Here is a 21,247-nt window from a genome sequence, read left to right as displayed (position 1 = left end):
ATTCTGTGTAGACTCCGGTTTTACCTGTGTCAGTATTGTCTGCTTTAGTGTAAGAAGGAGTGAGTTATTGGTTACTTTAACGTAGTTAGGTTTTATTTCCGATTAAAAAGAATCGGTTTATTATTGAATTAAATATGCACTTCAATAACTCTGCATTCAGAAAATAATAGTAAATGATATATTTCATATTTCTAGAATAATATTTGAACTTGCTATTTTTTCTCCACAGAATATCACTGAAGAAAAGTTAGTGACGTGGTTCTCAGATCTGCGAATCAAACGACGAAGGTGTGTATACACTTGTGATGTACATACTGTTTTAAGCTATATTTTCAATGTTTTAATATAAATGTTGGCTAGAGGACTCATGGAGTTAAGATAAAAAGTTCATACAAGTTTGCCTAGGATACACAGAAAGATCTAAATATGGCGTCACAAAAATCTAGCAACTTCGACGATTATATAGAAGTGGAACATCAGATATAAGTACGTGTGGACAAATAAATTAGTTTACAGTGATACCTCGGTTCTCAAACTTAATCCGTTCCAGAAGGCTGTTTAAAAACCGAATCAGTTTTTCCTATAAGAAATACTGTAAATTAAATTAATCTGTTACAGACCTCCAAAAATTACGCATTATGAAGTATTTTAAGTAAAATATTGCTTATTTATGCCTGTATAATAATACTTACATGCATAAAGTCAACCACAAAAACTATAAACACAATAAAAAAACAATAAATGGAAATTAAACTGCACTTTACCTGTGCTGAGGAGAGCTGATGGCGTAAGTGTAAGGTGGTGAGGAACGTGGAGAGTAGGAGGGTTTTTATTGCTTGGACGGGAAGTCACCTTCCATAAAAACGTCCGGTAACTCTCTCTCTGGGGTTCATTCTCTTTCCTGTCTCTTTGCACCGCTACAACCTGCTTGAGACTCACTGGACCTATTTCTCATTAAAAACTTGTCTAATGAGGTTTGTTTCTACCTGCATTTTAAAATGTTTCTGAAGTAAGACATGGCATTGTCATTGAAAAGGTTTATGCTGCGGTTTGCTACAGCTTTGTCAGGGTGAAATTTTTCCACAAAACTTTGTAACTCCCCATTTTCCACACATTTCCTTGATTAGTGAACTAGAAACACCCTCCCTTCCTTCCTCCTCATCTGAAAACACTTCCTCAGTTGCCTTTTGTTGCTGCTCCTTATGAAGGTCTTGGAGTTCTTCTGTGGTAAGCTCAGTGTTGTGGTCTTCCACCAACTCCTCTACATCATCACCACTCACATTCAAGCCCATACACTTGCCAGGTGAGACAATACCCTCGACAACATGCTCAGCCTCAGGGTCTTCAAAGTCTCTATCTGCTACTTAGTCTGACCACAATTTCTTCCAGGCTGAGTTCATAGTCATCAAAGACACTTCCCTCCAGGCTTTGTCTATGATCCTCAAGCAATGGAGGATATTAAAATGATTTTTCCAGAACTCTCTGAGGGCTAACTGTGTCAGAGGTCACTTCAAAGCACCTTTGAAACAGTGCTTTGGTGTAGAGTTTCTTAAAATTTGATATGACCTGCTGGTCCATAGGCTGAATGAGAGGAGTCGTGTTAGGGTGCAAGAGCTTTAACGTAATGAAACTGTACTCCTCTACCAACCCGTCCTCCAAGCCTGGTGGGTGAGCAGGTGCATTGTCCATCACAAGAAAGGCCTTGAGTGGAAACTGTTTTTCTGTGAGGTAATTCTTTACACTTGGGGCAAACACTTCATGGATTCACTCCATAAAAAAAATTGCCTGGTTACCCATGCTTTACTATTAGCCCTCCACATGACATTTAGTTTACTTTTCAGGACATCATTTTTTTTTAAATTTTCTGGTTCTCAGAATGGTACACAAGCAAAGGCTTAAGTTTTAAGTCTCCACTTGCATTACTACATAACAAACGAGTTAGCCTGTCCATTGGCTTGTGTCCTAGCAGTGACTTCTCTTCCTTGGTGATCTAGGTTCTCTTTGGCATTTTCTTCCAGAAGAAGTCTGTCTCATCACAGTTGAACACTTGTTGGGGAATAAGATCCTCATCTTCTACATAGTCCTTAAATTCCCTAACAAATTTATCAGCAGCGTCTTTGTTAGAACTGGCAACCCTCCCCATGTCTCACCACACTATGTATGCCACTTTTCTTCCTATATTTTTCAAACCACCCCCTACTACTGGCATCACTTGTATCAGCACTCGTTCCAGGGGTGTTTTTCAGGAGGTCGCATGCAATTGCTTTGCTTTCTCACAAATGATGGTCTCAGAAATGCTATCACCAGCTAACTGTTTTTCGTTTACCCAAATCAACAACAGTTTTTCTACCTGAACCATTGTTTGTGATCTTTGTTTCGTAAGCACTGTCACTCCTTTTGCAACATCAGCTCCTTTGATGACCTCTTTGTTTTTCAGTATGGTACAGACTGTAGACTTCGCCATACCAAACTGTGTGGCAAGGTCAAACACGCAAACACCACTCTCATACTTCGCTATGAGATCTTTTTTCACCTCTATTGTAGCTCTAACAACTTTTCTTTTTGGTTTGCTGCTTTCATTATCCTTCTTTCACCCCAAGGTGGCTTATTTAATCAGAATATTTAGAAAAACAACAATAACAAAAAACAAAAAGAAAAACGAGAACGTTTACAGCAGATTTTAACGGGGGTGTGGATTGGGCGACAGGTGTGGGTAAAATGTTTTGGACAAGCTTGGCGTGGACCGAAAATGGTCGAAGGGTCGTTCGGGTCATCAGTCGGGTTATTTCGGGGGTTCGGGCCACGACAGCTTGGTTCGGGAACCGCATTTATGTTCGACAACCGAGACATTTTTTTTTCAAACAATATGTTCGAAAACCGAATTGTTCGAGAAGGGATCGTTCGAGAATCGAGGTACCACTGTAGTTAATAGTAAATTAACCTGTTTTGTTTCCTGTTGGTAGAGTGCCAGTTTCATTGAAGTATTTGGATCAATGGTATTTAATATTTAACATGCATATTAATTTAATCGTTAATTCAGCTGTGAAACTGTACAAATAAGTTTATTTTTACGTCAGTCTCGTAGTACGCTCAGCATGGCACTTCCGTTTCAACGTCATTGTTAAACATAGACTTACAAGTTGTAACAGTCTACAAACTGTCTGAAACATTAATGAAGAAGTGAATGAATCTGTTATCGTTAAATGGAATATATTTCAAAGTATTTTCATCAAATAATTTAAATGAACCAACCCAACTAAATAACATCGTTACTATAAATCTGCATAACTTTCTACTTCAAGTATATCATTTTTATGCAAGAGGATCCCTGAACATATAGCAAATAATAGTGTACAGGAGTATACATAAGAGTTCAACTCGATAATTATTTTTAAAATGCTTAACCATTAGAAATAAATATCTTTATTTTGTGTGTGTATATTTCGATTTAATTTAAGCCTTCACCCAAAACCTTTAAACAGATGAATGGTATTTGGAGCATGTTAAAATAATATTTCAACCAAATCCTAAATAAAATAACTAACTTGGTAGAATCTGCAATCTTGTATAGTCATGTGTGTGAGCACATACAAGGTCACTATAATATGCATCGATCTGTGACATTGTAAATATGTAGGACTCCATCTCGAAAACGGTAACACCTATGTTTATTTGGTGTATTGCTATAAGAGTTTTCGAATTATTGAAAAAGCTAGCAAATAGAATAAGAGTAAATCATACAAAATCTATTGTTACACACACACACACACACACACACACAAAAGTCCAATATTCATTTTAATAAGAAACAAAAACTACATTCCATATAAGTTATGTTTTATGTTTGTATAAATAGGTAGAAATAAGGAAATTTGTTAGACGCATACATTCAAAGTATTTAACACAGCAAATAGTTTTGTTATGGTTAATTTTGAAATCAGAATATTTTGGTGCTTAAGTAAATTTGCTCTATCATTTATGGTATTACTAAGCACATGCTCAAGGTGTAAATACTTCGATGACCTTTTGACATAGATATAAACTTGTATGTACGGACAACCTGTTGTTCGTAGCAGTTAGACTGTTAAATGTACCACTCTGTTTCCTTTTTCGAGACCCAGTAGTCAAGATGAATTACTTGAAAGCGGGGTTGTGTTAAGAAATTTCCAGCAAAATAATATAATTAAATATTGTGACAAAAACGTTTTATTTACGCACATATGGAAGAAAGGAAAGTTAGGTAACGCACCAGCTGATAAGAACAGTAATTATTTTAACTGTTTTTATGGTATAAGATTTCCTAAACATTAATGCGGAAAAATTTTACCTTGCTTATTTGGTTAGTTGTCTTGGATCCAGCTTTCACTGGACGTAGCTCACCTGTAGCGATATTTGAATTGTGTGGTAAAATCTGTATTTCTAGCTCACTGTTAGACAATGTAAATAAGAAAACCAGCAATTTGTGAAACTAGCTGTGATTTGTAAACTAAACACTGGTATATTTTCCGTTAATCGAATTTTCCCAGAATTCAACAACAGCGTTACAGGTAACTAATGAATGAGTTGTAGGTGTGTGTTGAAACTCCGAAAACACCAAGCAAAATTTAATAAATAAATTCGATTATTTCCTCTATTATTTACAGATTTTGTGATAGATTATTACGCCATTCAATAAAATATTGTAATGTTAACGGAACTTTTCTCAAATATAGAGGAAAAAACTTTCAGGGTAACCAGGGTAGAATATTCATATTTTAGTACAGATAGGGCCCGGCATGGCCAGGTCGGTTAAGGCGTGCGACTCGTAATCTGAGGGTCGCGGGATCGCATCCCCGTCGCACCAAACATGCTCGCCCTTTCAGCCGTGGGGGCGTTATAATGTTACGGTCAATCCCACTATTCGTTGGTAAAAGAGTAGCCCAAGAGTTGGCGTTGGGTGGTGATGACTAGCTGCCTTCCCTCTAGTCTTACACTGCTAAATTAGGAACGGCTAGCACAGATAGCCCTCGAGTAGCTTTGTGTGAATTTCAAATTCTATCTTCTCTCTTTCTTTCTTTAGTACAGATAGCAATCTGTAAAATATGCCTTTTCTGTTTATTGTAAATGAATTTATCCTTAACTAATTCTGAACTACGTGACCAATGCGAATCCTTAATTTGAAATTTAAAAATGTGTCATCTACTGGATTGGTGTTATACGTGAATAATTATCCTTGTAACAAAACGTTTCGTTACAAAACAATATATTAACTCTGTTTTTAGATATATATTAATAATTATATCAATTATAAAACATATATTATTATACAATACAATAATTACTAAAAATGAATAAGCTTAAAATCATAAAAGGAGGAGATAAACCGAATTCCACTGAATCAATGCTAGTTTTACATGAGGCAACCATCTGAATTATGAATTCTCCAGTAATAAATGTAGATGAGTTTCCATGTTTTACTGTAACACATCCTTTACTGGGTTTTACAGAAGAAACCAAACAGTAGTATACATTTCGCATCCCCTAGTGGGACAGCGGTAAGCCTTCGGATTTACAACGCTAAAATCAGGGGCTCGATTCACCTCTGTGGACACAGAAGATAGCCCAATGTGGCTTTGCTATAACAAAACATACAGACATACATTTCGCGTTAAGCGACAATCTGGAAGATAATATTTAAACGACATCGTTTTTGGTTTTTAAATTTTGATGTTTCATCCATAAATTAATTTGTAAAGAAAAAATGATTACAATCTTTAAAAACACGTAATTTTTAAAGTGTTATCAAAGAGATTAAAAACACTGTTTCTGTAAACTGTGGACTCAGCAGATAGCTCGGTGTGGCTTTGCTATAAGGAAAACACACGAACTGTAAACTGTGGACTCAGCAGATAGCTCGATGTGGCTTTGTTCAGGGATGGATACAGAGGAGGGATGGGGGATGCATCCCCCCACTGGCCACACCAAAATTGTGTAGGTTAATGGGAAATGAGAAATATAAAGTACTGATTATCTCAATTAGAATATTTTTGCTATATGTTTACTTGTAACATGTTATTTAGGAATATATGAAAGTTCATTGTCACATGAACTATGTTGTGTGATTCAGTATAGTTCTGTACGATTACTTGTAACTTTTTATTTTAGAATAAAATCAATAAATGAGAGTTTATAGTCATACATGTTTCTTTTCTTTGTTTCTAAATTAATTCCATGAAATTTACGTTGTAGTAACAAGGAAAAGTTTACTTGGGGTCGGGTTTAAGTCACTGTTACTCAGTCGATCATCCCCCCACCAAAAAATCCTGTATCCACCACTGGCTTTGCTATAAGGAAAACACACAAACTGTAAACTGTGGAATCAGCAGATAGTTCGATGTGGCTTTTCTATATGGAAAACACACAAACTGTAAACTGTGTACCGTATTTGTTGATAGCGAACGCTCAGAAAATTCTTCCATCCACCATCAATGGGTCTACAGGCTTACGAAGACAAAAATCTAGTTTCGATAACCGTGGTTGGCAGAACACTAATAAAATAACAAATAAACTTATATATATATTATATATATGTTTTCCGTTGAAGTTCAGGCTTGTAATAAAATTATTAGTAAATATTATAGTCTACGTATATTTGTTTTAGATATACGACTAGTGTGTATATATTCAGTAGTAACGAATATAAATGATTCAATAACGTGAAAATTATATTTTCACTTAATGCCTTTTACATTTTCTTATGCTTTAGAAAATATGAGAAAAGTTTCACGTACAATAATATATTTCTAATTTTTGGTATTTAGATAAAATATTCTTTATATACAGACTAATTAATTCTATGTGAACACTTTCAATTACCGACGAATGATTATAATTTGTCAGAGTGTCTGCCATAGGTTTACACCGTCCAATTTAAATCTTGGCGTACCGTTAAGAAGCTTATACTAGCTCAAGTACGCCAATCTTTTTAATAGTACTGGTACAGCTCCTTGTTTAGTCTTTAAGTGACGTGTCATGTTTGTGTATGGGCGTACTGCCAGCAAATTACTTCACTACCAGGTCTACCATCTTTCGTTTGTGTTTAAACCAGGAGTTAACTTCTGTATTTAAATAATGTGTAACAAATGTGTAATCCACAAAATTCTCAGTAGTTGGACAAATCCTTCACTTAGCTTCTACGCCCTTTCTTCAGGTGAGCAAGCTAGCTTACCTGTACTGTGAAATAGGCCACCTCTTCCCTCGGGCTTTAATCACAGCCAACGAGAGTTGTCCTTCCGTCGGTTGAGTAAGGCCTTGGCGGGTACCGGATCCGTACGAAAGAAGCAAGTCAGGCCTGTGTAGGTGGAGGGTATGACAGATAGTTGAGACTCTCCCATACATTACACAGTGATAGTGCATTCTTGGGAATATTCATCTTCACTCTTGTATCTGTTTTCTTTCCATGATTTAGAAGTTTTCCCATTTCGACCTCGCCTGCTACACCAAGACACCCGACCAACGAGCTCTGTGTAATCTGAATCCTTCAGTAGATCGACTTATCATTTTGAGAAGCGGAAATTTCTCCATGTAGCTGCAAGTTAAATCAAACCGCTGTCAGCGACGACTCTGTGTTCTGTAATGTACATTTAGACCTACGTACTCTTGTAATTTGTGTAACAAATTCTGAGTGAATCTGTCGTATTTTATGGACTTGGTAACTTGACAGTAGCTTGATTTTGGGAAGTTTGAATAACGCGTGTTTAGTTATATAAACCATATACACATTTCCAGCGGAGCCAGGACGGAAGGCAGTTTCAGGTTCTGATCGATTGTATGTGTGTTAATCTTAGTTTAGTTTCGTCAGAAAGATCGCTATGGCACTTTCAGTGGATGAAATCGAGTGGGGTACAATGAAAAAATACCTCAGACGGTCAGTAGTTCTTTCTTAAATAAGTATTTAAGTTTTAACGTGCAACTTGCAAACTTAATCCTGACCTTTCAAGAAAGAATAGGGATCTTCTGTTCATTAAATTTCTTTTATTTGTATTAACTATTGTGTAACGGACTGGATTCATATTTGTAAATTTTGTCACTTCGAAACTTTAATTAGGTTAAAAATTTGAAAAGTTTACGTAGCATCAGTAATTTATTTAAGAAATAACTAGCGTTTCTGTAAGTTGCACAACTGATGGCAAAATATTTTCTTGCATCTATCCGATGCTAGTTTACCAAAACTACTTTCTGTCGATCTTTTCTGCTTTGACTTTGAATTGTTACAATCGCCATTCTTACGTATGACGTGCGTATTTAAGACACTTCTACTGACTTTTGAAAACTATAGAAGATACCATAAATGTTGATTTATGAAAGTATGAAGATGTTTAACAGCTATTTATGCTCTCCACAATTTTAATTATGACCTTTATTAATTTATTTATTAGGTTTAAATACAATTACTTCAACCTCCAATATTTGTAAAACGTGTTTCCATCATTTTACTCACCAGTATAAATAACTTTGGTTTACGGAGAAAGAACACACTCAAAACTCATGATCATAATAGATTATTTTATAATAATTGAGTAATAACCTACAAATGTATACTTTATTACATTAAATATTTGATACCTTATTGCTGATACACATGGATGATAATCCTTACGTTATCTAAGTAAAACATACTTTATTAATTCTTAACTATTATTAATCCAGGAAGAAAAAAAATCTTTGTTTCAAACTTAAAAGTGCGAATTTTTCCACTGGACACAACAATAAACGTGCACATGCGTCCCATAACGAAAAGCTTTATTTAACGGTCTCGGCGTATTTTTTAAAGAATATGTGTGTTTATCAAGTCAGTAGTAAGTTTAGAGGTTCACAACTCAAAAATCCAGAGTTCGATTCTAGTAATGTACAGAATCCAGGTATTGAGGTAGCCTATTTTGTAGCTTTGCGATTAAACAAACTGTTTAACATGTGTTACGTTTAAAAAAAAAAAAAAAAACAATCACAGCAAAGATGAGAAGAATAGTTAAATAATACGAACGTGTTTGTTAAACTAACACTTCCAGCTTTGACTAGTTCTTAGAGAATAGGAGAAACTAGAAACTTATGGATTTATTTATTTCATGGAGTATTAATTAAAGTCCATTTTTATTATGAAGAAGGAATAATGTATTATGTACGAGAGAAACACCAGAAAAATACAAATATGCCATCATTGTTATACTTATAATGTTTTCCTTCTCTTCAATGTCCGATGTAGGCGTAGTATTGGTAAAGCTAAACCCAAAATTAAAATGTAACCTTGCGCTAAGTGATTTTAGGGCGAATAATACGCCCTGAAATATACGCAAAAGTATAGTGTAAACTAAATAACATTTAACTATAAATAATACGCATGAGCCCAGCTAAGCAACTATGAAACAACACTGCCATATATGTCATACTTCTACAATTTTCTGTGGTGGGCCGCGGGAAATTTCTTGAAGTTTAGATGGACCGTGTTACTAATTTAAACAAGACGGAAAATAGAGAAACAACATTCTAAAGTGTTGTGTCTTTGTACGGCTCAGATTTACAGGCTTGTTGTAATCCTGTTCTTCTTCATCAGAACTTTATTTCAAGAGAAAAAAACAACTCCATTCTATTTTTGATAAATATTTCTTTTGTTAGTTCTAACTTTCAGTTATTTCATCCTAAAATAACTTGACAAATATGTGAAAATCTGACATATAGAATGATTCAAAGATGTAGGTTAACCTTTCGAAGGAATATACTCAGAATTATTTCTGCTATGATTAAAAATCTGCGAGACATAGTCGTAAATTACAACTAAAATAATTTCTTATTTCAATTAGCACTATCCTCTTTGACAGGCTATCACTTTGAAAATTGATCTTATTACGTTTTAGGATACATTACCCAACAAGTTAATCTTATCCGAACTGAATGAACATTTCGTTTTAAAATCTCTATATTGTATGATTAAACATTGTTATTTTATTATTATTTCTATTTCTTATAGTGTTTTTCATCAATGTTCAACGTTGTTAGGCTTGGCATGGCCAGGTGGTTAGGGCGCTCAACCCATAATCTGAGGGTTACACCAAACATGCTCGCCTTTCAGCCGTTATTAATAAAGTCACAGTCAGTCCCACTATTTGTTGGTAAAAGAGTAGCCCAAGAGTTGGCGGTGGATGGTGATGGCTAGCTGCCTTCCCTCTAGTCTTACACTGCTAAATTATGGACGGCTGGTGCAGATAACGCTTGCGTAACTTTGCACGAAATTCAAAAAACGAACAAATAAATTGACGTTGTTAATATATTTACAAGAATTTTGAAATGTGCACTGGTCATAAAGTTATGAACTGTATTTTGTAACTTGAGGTATTTTCATTTTTCATTATAATCCCACGTTGTAGCTTGTGTCCTAGGATCCTTTTTTTTAAATGCAACGTATTTTGTTTATTTTAATGTGTTTTGGTTTTAAAATTATAGTTATAAAAATTACTAACAATTATTTTGTTAAAAATAAGGTCATCTAAGGACTTGGCACTACTTTATGCGGACGTGCATCTTGAGCCGCATATAAAAGCACGTCAGTCACAGTAAACTTGGTATACTGATATGGTTCAATGTTGTGTTTATTAGTGCCTCTACCATACTGGGAGCAGGAATGCTAATTTCTAGAGGTAAGTTTCATCTGACTTACCTCCAGATGGTAGTACCTTATTTCCTTATTTTTCTCTTTTATGTTTATCTTATTTTATATAATTTGGGAGAGCAGTCACCTTCCCACAACTATCTGTAGAAAGTGAAGGGTGATATAGATGTGGGGCGTTGTGGGCTTGAGCACCGACATCTCGTTCTCCTAATTTTAAGTTTAACTGTCTCTATTTCTTGTGTGAGACTAGCAAACTGGAGGTTAAGACTGATAGACAGCGTATTCCCATCGCAATGTGGATTACTTCTTCAGTCACCTCCAAAACCAAGGATACATTTTATAATCTCATGTTGTGGTTTGTACTCTAGGATTTTTTTTTTTTTTAGAAAAAAATGCAGCGTGTTTTGTCTAATTTTAATGTGTTCTGTTTTGGCTTAAAAATTGATTATAATATAATTAATCAGAGGTTGGGATTTGCCGTTTCTAACGCAATACTTTCTCGTGATTTTGTTTACTTATTTAATTTAAACGTATTTATTTAATTTAACTATATATAATATTTCGTTTATTGATATATTTGAAGCTATACTATTCTGGTATAAGAGTAATTCTAACAATTTGGTTAGAATACTTATTGTACCAGCACTCCATACCATTCTAATTGCAAGTCACAAACACCAGAAAACTTGTTTGTTATTGCGAAAGAGAAAATTTAAATTCTCTGGTGCGAGACCGAAAGCAATATCTACGTCACCGCCACACAGTATCTCTGAATATTCCATGGTAAGTCTTAGAATTTTTAATGCCAACAGCAGTGCTATTGTTAATGTAGGCGGCCGTCTGATTTAAATACTATTCATGTATTTTCCATTATAAAAAAAAAAAGCCACGTTCTCCGTGAGTAGATTATCTAGTGATAGGTTGCGTTGTTGCTGCCACGTCGTGCAGAATTTCATGTGTCACCTGAAACCTAACTGTAAACATTCAGCTGATGTTTACAACCACCTTTAAACAAGGTCACTGGAGCAAGAAGTTTTGTATTTGCTTACTCGTTAAGAGAACCGACAGTGTAAGTCTATATTGGTGCACTATGACTTGTAGTTCAGAGAGGTATCCGACAGCCCCGCCTAGAAATGATACATGTTGGATTGGTATGAAGACCGGGCACACATAACAGTATTAGGTAATAAAGAATGAACTTTCTGTCAATGCAATGTGTGGAAAACATAACGCATATGAAGGTTTTTACCCTGCGTGACTTCTTTTTGTTTTCTTGCAGGACAGGGGTGGGGTGCAAATGTCTGCTCTAATTCGGTGTTAATCCACTTCCAGCTTATCTCATTAATCGCGACATAACCCACTTCTGATTTGGCTCATTACTCTTAAGATGTATAGACGTGTAGGCTGTATCGAATATAATTACGTTAGTTCTGTCTTAAGTTGTTGTTAATTATTAAACGTGTATTACACATATTGTTGTACATTGTTCGTATAAAATTTGTATTTTGGAACTAATTTATCTATCTTATTAAGGTTATGACTCTTACATCTAAACTGAGTAGCTATAGTTTTATTTATGTAGCCATTGTTTATCTTTTGACGGAGAAAAACAAAACAAACGTGTTCTAGTCTGTATTAAACATAAGTTGTTGATAATTAGTTATTCAAACATTTGCTCTGATGTTCATAAAATCCACCTTTTTTAAAAACTACAAAATAATTGAAGATTTAGTTAGTTGTGTACATACAGTACAATGCAAAACTGTTAGGACAAAATAAAAAATTCGATTTCAGGCTACTCTCAATGAACAATAGAAGGTAAATCACAGGTGATGCCTCTATATTTTCTTCACCTTTAATTAGTACAACAGAAACTCAATGGAAGCGCTTGAGTTCAGCAAACAGTTAATATTTGATGTGTTCCCATTTTGTTTTTATAAATACAGGCAGTGTTTCAGGCATTGTTGGAATATACTTAGAGTGTTCTTTGGAAATTTACCCCAAATGTCTCAAATACACTCCCATAAAGTTTCTTTGGCAGTTTGTTAGTTATGAATTTCGCGCAAAGCTACACGAGGCTAGAGAGAAGGCAGCTAGTTCATTCCCACCCACCGTCAATTCTTAGGTTACTCATTTACCAACGAATAATGGGATTGACCACCATATTATAAAGACTCTCAGATTACGAGTCTGTTTTTTTAGAAGTAAATTTTAATTTGTCAAGTTTTGATTTATCAAGTCTTGGATCTGCTCAGTTGGGTTGAGATCGAAGCTCTGTAGGGTCATTACATCATTTGAATGACTCCAATAGCTTCTTTCTTAGCTAAGGAATTTCTGAATAGGTTGGATGAGTGTTTGTGATCATTATCTTCTTGGTAAGAGAATCCTTTATTAATAATACGCAAACCACTGGATATACCATAACGGATCGGTATCTGATGGTACTTGCACTGGTCCTTTATTCCATCTATTTTGTAAATATATCCTGTTTTATTAGCACAGAAACGCCCCAAGCCGTCACACTGCCTTCCCCGTGCTTCGTGGTAGGTGTTATACATTGAATTAAGTATCTTTCACCTTTCTTTTGCCATATGTACAACCTACGCTTTGAACCAAGTATTTCAAACTTGGTCTCATCTGTCCGTGACAGCTTTTTCAATAATTTCTAAATTCAATCATAGTCCGCTTCCATCTTGGCACGTTAATCGTAAACAAAACGAGCTTTTTTTTTCTTATGTAAATTTTCTTTTGGACTTTTAGTTTCTTATTAAAGTTAAGTGCTGTGAACGTTTGGTCAGCTTTCGTTTAACAGTGAGCTGAAAAGTGTTGTATTTCTTGCATCTTTCTTTCTCGAGTTTCTTCCAAAGGTTTTTTTTTTACTGATAGTAATAATAATTGTTTAATAAAACTCTAGTTTAACGTTACATTGGACACTATAAGTATGTTTCCTGTCTTATCCACATGTTTATTTTTCAATTTTGGTTTTTTTGTTTTTTACCTTTAGAATATTATGTAAACCTTCGGTTGATTCTGATATTTTATTTTGTTGATTGAAATATTTTATTGGCCCTAACGTATGTCTAATAAGCGTACCATACCATTTTAACAGCTTTAGTAACGTAGTGTGTGTGTGTTTCTTATAGCAAAGCCACATCGGACTATTTGCAGTGTGTACACCTAGAGGAATCGAACCCCTGATTTTAGCGTTGTAAATCCGCAGACTTTTTGTTGTTCCAGCAGGGAACAGTAACATAGCAATCGACTTTTTTTTTTTTTTCGGAAAACGTAACTCAATAAAGCAAACACGAATATGATAATAGAAAGCATTTATTAAACGTTTCGGAATCACCATAGTTTCATCATCAGTAATCAAGACATACAAAATAAATAGCATTTGTCCCTACAACGGAAATATACACATAAGAAGTAAACAGTCTGAATGTACAAGTTTGACAGGAGAAAATGAAAAATGTGACACCCATGAAATAGTTAAATTACGTTTAAAACACGACAAGACTGTCTATTATTTAGAGATGGAAGAAGAGTGTTTGTGTATAATGTATATATTTCTGTGCTAATTATAAATATTTGTTTTGTATCTATAAATTGCTAATAATGGAATTATGATGATTCTGAAACGTTTAATAAATGCTTTCTATTATCATGTTCGTGTTTTGCTTCAGTAACATGTAAAAGACAAGTGAAAGAGCACAGACTTACAGTAGCAGACTTGAGCAAGGATGCACATCATGCTAATATAATAACAGGTTGGCAAACAACGATTTATAAATATAAGGAAGAATTTTCTTGATGTTGGAACATACATGTTTCGACAGAATATTGATCTGTTTTCTTTAGGTATGATCACTATATATTTTGAGAGTTGTTTTGGTGAAAATTTCACATTTGGAGTTTTACGGTCGAAACAGCGAAACCATCATCAGGAGGTTTCAAAGATTAAACAATCATTGTTCGACGTGCAAAATGTGCTGATGAAATTTGCTTAGATGTGCGATGATAGGTTAGTCTTATTATAAATATTTTGGAATTGAGTAGCTAATATGGTATAAGTAAATAGGTGTTTCTTTAAAGAGAAGTAAAAATGAAGGTAAGGCAAGGCTTGGGCGTGTAGCGGAGATGAGCCCATATCGAAAAACAGCAAACGGGCCTTTCCGAGGCCTGGCATGGATCGTATAATCAATACCAGATTTATATATCGTTAGAAAATGGAAGAGCCAAAGATTAAATGTGCCGAAAATGATGTCAGCAGGTGACAGAATGCAAGTAAAGTCAAGTCTGGTCAAGTGTATGAATGGTGAAAAAGACATTGCGAAAGAAGTTAAGCCCTCTACTTGAAACCACTTCCTGTTCTCTTAATCAGTGGAATCAAAAATTTCAAACTAAACCAAAAAGATTTATTACTATCTTATGACATAAACTCTCTGTTTACCACAGCACCTATTGAACAAGACTTACATCATCTAAAAGAAAAACTAAAGACAATCCTGGAACAAAATACCTTATCAGTTTCACAGAATATTGCTTAAATAACTTATTTTACATATGAAATTCAGTTTTACAAGCAAAATAATGAATTAGCGATCTCATCTACATGTCCGTTCTCGAAGAAGAATTGTTGGAAAACAAATTCAACCGCACACCAAGAAACCTGAAAACTGGTTTACGTATGTAGACAATATTTTCAATATATGGCGACATGGGTAAGTTACACAACTTAATTTCGTTAAATTCTTAAACCTGTTAAGACTCTATGGCATAGGATCTAATAGTTGTCTTCCCTTTATAAATGTGAATGTAAAAGGAGTCACCACACGTAAGATCTATCACCACCTATCATAGAAGATATCCTCTATGTCACCTCCCCCTTCTAATGGCATAGCGATATGTTTGCTGAATTATATTGCTAGAAACTAAGTTTTGAGACCCATGGTTTGAAGCGTACACGTAGTCTTTTATGTAGCTTCGTGCTTAATAACAAACAACCTACTTCACCTACGTAACTTGTGCTACACAGTTTTGCACCCACAAATATTTATTAATTAAATTGAACCATTTAAAGAATATAGTACTATCTAGAGATTTCAACCCCAACACCATAGATGGAGCTTGTAACAAACTTCAAAACATTAAAAAATATAATGTTAGTTTTAGCTTTTCACCGATCAGCAATATAAAACATAGCGAATTTGTTTGATTTCCTTTTATGTCAGAAATTGTTAATGAAATTACAAGCCTATTTAGTAATTTCACCACTGATATAAAAAAAAACAAACTGTATTTCAACCTTCACATAAACTTATCACCTTATTACTTAACGCGAAAGAATTCCTATTAAAAGAACAAAAACAAGTTATATGTAGTATCCCATGTGAATGTGGAGAGGAATACATAGAACAAACGTCACGTTCCTTAAGAATAAAACGCGAAGAATACAAAATTCACATGGGTAAAGATGTAATGTGAATTCCAGATATCCATTTTAACATGTCATTAATATGAAACATATCACAAAATATTTTGGGGTCAATTTTTTTTTTCTTTTACCCCAACCTAAAACAAAGAAGAGAAACGGATTGTTTAGAAACTACAGAAATCATCAAAGTAAATAAGCTCTCACTAAACCGTATTAATGGTTCTTGCAACATCATCCATAACTGACAAGGTCTATTTACCGTTCATAAACTTGATCTTTACCTATATCCTGTTACCCGCTGACATCGTTTTTGTCACATCCAATCCTTATGTCTTTGTAAAATAACGTAAGTGTAGCAGCTTAAGCAGTAACTCAAGATTTTGCTCCAACCTCAATCGCGACCGGAGCGAAGGGGAACAACATTTTCTCACTTATTTTCCTGAGAAGTCTTTCAATCGAAATTCCTTCCAGTTTGTCTTCTTTTTTTTCTATTGATCGTACCTGAAGAAGGCATACCAGTGTTCTATAGAAATATGTAGTGTGTTCCATTATCAAAAAAGTTATTCCTTATGCTTATAAACCCTGTTTACCTTTTTTAGCAGTCATTCCTTATGCTTATAAACCCTGTTTACCTTTTTTAGCAGTCTTGTTTCTGGGGACTCGCATTGTAAGAAGCGTGAGGGTGTCTAAAAGAAATCATATATCTTAGAAAAACGTTAAAATGACGTTTTATTTATTTATCCTTCCTTTCCTTATTAATATTAATACACCAATTATTATATCAAATATAATTACGTTTATTTTAATTTGCAGTTAACTATTAAACATATATTATAAAGATTGATTTCCATTGTTAGTTTATATCTTCTATTTATGACTAATCCAGATCTTTGAAGGTGGCCGTACGTCGTAAGATATTATTGGATTTCTGACTAGAAATACCGTTAACAGCAAAGGTACCCAGCTGATTTATTCTAATCTTTATAAGCAGATACACAAGGAAAGTATATTTAATTGGCTGTACTTATTACCAGGCTAATTTTTACCTTTGTGCTTAATTCCAACTATCAATCAATTGATTCTCCTATAAGAATATGTTGTTATTTTTAGTTTGTTGTAAAGACGCTCAGTTTTAACAAACAGTACAATAGCATCATAAAAAAATACAATTATTCGTATCAATTATTCATCACATCAACATATCAGTTTCCTTAGTTTTAAATACATGGATATGGTTTAGAGTAATTCCTTTTAAATATATATGTAATATGTATGAAAGTAAGCAATTGTATGTCATTTTCTCGATGTTTGTTTTGAATTTTGCACAAAGCTACTCGAGGGCTATCTGTGCTAGCCGTCTCTCATTTAGCAGTGTAAGACTAGAGGGAAGGCAGCTAGTCATCACCACCCACCGCCAACTGTTGGGCTACTCTTTTACCAACGAATAGTGGGATTGACCGTAACTTATAACGCCCCCACGGCTGAAAGGGCGAGAATGTTTGGCGCGACGGGGATGCGAACCCGCGACCCTCAGATTACGAGTCGCACGCCTTAACACGCTTGGCCATGCCGGGCCTTTTTCTATGCAATAAACAGACAAGTAAATAAATAGCATGCAAAACTCTGACAAAATATTATAAGAACTAAAATTGATATTTGTCGTTAGGTTTGAAATTTTATAAACAAAATTTGTAGTTATTATAATTTTAGTAATGTAATTAATGTGTTTTATGTTAGTGTTCTAATTTATTCTATATTTTACACTTTCATGTTTTTTTTTCCGAATTTCATGATAATGTAAAAAATATGCAGTGTAAGATAGGAAAAGAAACGGGTGTTAGGCCTCTTAAAATTTCCAATATATAAAGTTATTTTATCTGAAACATTGCTTGTCTTTCACTGTTTTTCTATTCTATTCCACAATATACGCAAGATACGTGCTTTCAACTCTTAATCCAAAAAAGGTTTGTAGGGTCAAGGCTTGCCCGCGCCTTGTTATGTCCTTGGACAAGATACTTTACCCCAATTACGTCAGTCTAGTCAAGTGTATAATGGATACCAGCGACTGGTTAGCTAGGGTTTGACCTATGGTAAACTATCATCCCATTGGGCGAGGGGTTATATGTCAACATTCTCACGCGTTTATGCCACTGGAGAGCGAAGTTAAGACGAGTTTTATGTATTTTAGATGTAAAAAGTAACAATTCCTTTTTAAATAATTATTTTCCTCATGTATCATACAAACTAAGGGTTCGCAAATGTCCAAAACCCACCTGGGAAGGCAGGTGATTATTTCTAGGACCCATGTTTAAGTGGCGAAAAGGAGAGGACCACTCACAGTGAAGTCTAGCTGTAGTCTTGTACCCCCTTTCTCAGTGGCACAGATGAATGTGTGCGAACTTGACAGCTAAAAATTGGTTTCGATACCCGTGGTGGGCAGAGAACAAATACCCTTTGTGTAGTTTTATGCTTAATTATAATGAAACAAAAGTAGATTTGTTTGTTCAGAAACATTTTAAGAAAATTACTTTTAAGATAAAAATATATTTGATTGTATCTTCTTCTGCGACCCAGTCTGATACTTCCTGCCACTCACTGGTGTAAATTGCATTCACCAACTCCTTAGTTCAGCTGTTTTGCACACTTTTATTAAGCAGAGAATATAATAAACTTAACTGTAGTTTTATGAACACAAATATGAAACTCAGTTTTTCTCATTCTTAGATTCAAGTTTTTTAGCAGAAGATCTCAACACACAACCTTCTGTCGTTACAAATACTTAGTGTGTATTAGTATTTATTGTTAATCGTCGTTTTTCGAAGGTGTGAACTAGACATTCTTTTTGTGAATTTGAATAAAGGACTTTGAAGCAAGAGCAAAGCTGTAATGGGCCGGTACCTTGGTCCCGAGTTTTATCTAACTGTTATGATAAAGATAAAACACCAACTTGACAGAGAAGTGATTATCCACATGCGTGACACCGTTGGTGTACATTTATTAGTTGTTACTTGACGTGGTTGCTCTACAGAAAATCTCCCCATCCTTGGTGACTCACCGGTATGTACGAAGTCTTATAACTCTAAAAGTTGGGTTTCGATACCTGAGTTGGGAATAGCACAGTCAGCTCATTAGGTAGCATTATGCTCAACAACAAACAAGCGTACAAGATATAAAATCTGCCTTATTACTCTTAGAATGCGTTTAGTTTTCTCAGTGGATATTATAATAGGATGGTAAGTCAAAATACAATTCTCTCTTGTGCTGTACTTGAATATACTGTGACAGTGATTATAGTACAATAAATGTTTAATGCATATTTAGTTCCTTCATCACATGGATAAATGTCGATAACAGATCAATATATAGTTGGTTTCTGATTAGCAAAAGATACATTTCAGTCATAATTTAATATACATCTGGGTCTTGTGTTACAGTCACTAGACAGTGCCTTGATCCTTGGATAAGACCAGGTGGGATTACAAAACAAAATAAAATGTTTAATTTTCAAGGATAACTTAAAATTCGTAAGATTGCGCATGCGCTCCGTTTGCTTATGCTTCGAGGAAACCGGTTTGAATTGGTTGAGGGGGGGACTCACTCGCTTTTTTTTTTGTCTGTGCCATGAGTTTCTGAACTGGAATTAATGTTTTATTCCCAAAATATTTAAAAGTTGGTCAACTTTTAACTTGTTGAAACGGAGGAACGTGAAAAGTATTCGTGTGGAATAATTATGTTTACATACAAATAGGAAAAAAAATGTTTCAAAGTCACTATGTGTGTGTGTGTGTGTGTTTTTGGCCCGTCATGGCCAGGTTGGATAAGGCGTTGAACTCGTAATCCGAGGGTCGCGGGTTCGAATCCCTCTTGCACCAAACATGCTCGCCTTTTCAGCCGTGGGGGCTATATAATATTACGGTCAATCCTACTATTCGTTGGTAAAAGAGTAGCCCAAGAGTTGCCGGTGGGTGGTGATGACTAGCTGCCTTCCCTCTAGTCTTACACTATTAAATTAGGGACGGCTAGCGCAGATAAACCTCGAGTAGCTTTGCAAGCAATTCAAAAAATAAACAATGCTTTTCTTTTAAGGTTATGCGTGGTTTGGTAACAGTTGGTATAACACCTAATATTAGTCGGCACTTGAGATAATATTAGTATAATCATATTAGCTTTGGGTGTAGAAATATGCACAATATTACAGAACTGAAATGTAACTATCTCGCTAACTTTTTTTAGATAATATTAATTTTAAGTTGCGAGCATCCAAATTGTTTATTGTTAGCAATATATAATTTCAACAAAATAAAATAAATACCAGTTGAACTCACAATGGTTTGATCTTGTCTTTCATTGATTTTTATGTTCAGAGATACAATGAAGCTGTTTTGTGCATATATGTATACCCAATATGGTCCAAAAAGAAAAATTATAATTTTTACTTGAATGTTTTAATCCTAGAATAATCCTAGAAAATAATTGTATTTAATATTGGGTTGGACTTTGAATCTGAGAAACATGCTCGCCCTTTCAATCGTGGGGCCGTAATAATGTGACAGTCAATCCCACTATTCGTTGGTAAAAGAGTAAACCAAGAGTTGGTGGTGGGTAGTGATGACCAGCTGCCTTCTCTCTAGTCTTACACTGCTAAATTAGGGACAACTGACGCAGTTTGCCCTCGTGTAGCTTTGCGCGAATTTCAGAACAAACCAAACCACACAACTGTAACCGAAACTCAACCAACCAACCAACCAATTTGGTTTGCAGAGATAGGGTAGTCTAGTAATAACTATTGCTGTACAAATTCTTAGTAAAATCTCAGTGAAAGTCAACTTCATAATTCAGAACTCCTCTTCGGGAATTATAGAAGCTTCATAATCTACCCAAACTTTTCAATCTTGAATTCTTTGGAGGAATTTACATATTACATTGTGAATTAGTAAATGAATCAGGGGATGAATATAAGGAAATTGGTTACAATGATGGTCACATGGAGGAGGATGAAATCTCTCCCCAAGGAAAACAAAATCTAACTTTAGTGGCGAACATTCAGTTACTGTAGAAAGGCTCAAACAGACACAAATGCAAGACTATACGCGTAGCTCCATATAGGAATTTGTGTAGACTGCCTCGTGAAAGAGTTACGAGTCATTTTTATCTCTGAAAGGTTTAAGGAA

At 34.8% G+C, this 21,247-nt stretch overlaps 1 protein-coding gene across 8 annotated transcripts in view; it reads left to right on the top strand.

Moving 5' to 3' along the window:
• Positions 1-21,247, top strand: part of LOC143253166 (uncharacterized) — a 126,162-nt gene that overhangs the window by 71,586 nt on the left and 33,329 nt on the right. For 6 of the 8 annotated variants that reach the window (XR_013029435.1, XM_076506557.1, XM_076506548.1 and 3 more), the window contains one exon: positions 230-288. Coding sequence is in view for 6 of the 8 variants with exons in the window: in XM_076506557.1 (XP_076362672.1) it covers positions 230-288 (59 nt within the window). In the remaining 2 variants the exon portion in view is untranslated. Of the gene's footprint in view, positions 1-229; positions 289-7,000; positions 7,907-10,610; positions 10,671-21,247 lie in introns of those variants that run through there. The other 2 variants (XM_076506583.1, XM_076506592.1) reach the window with 2 other exon arrangements.

This window comes from Tachypleus tridentatus, chromosome 1 (genome assembly GCF_004210375.1).
Source record: "Tachypleus tridentatus isolate NWPU-2018 chromosome 1, ASM421037v1, whole genome shotgun sequence".
NCBI classification, from domain to species: Eukaryota; Metazoa; Arthropoda; class Merostomata; order Xiphosura; family Limulidae; genus Tachypleus; species Tachypleus tridentatus.
Note: the sequence above shows the minus strand (reverse complement) of the source record. Positions and strands in the feature narration are given on the sequence as shown.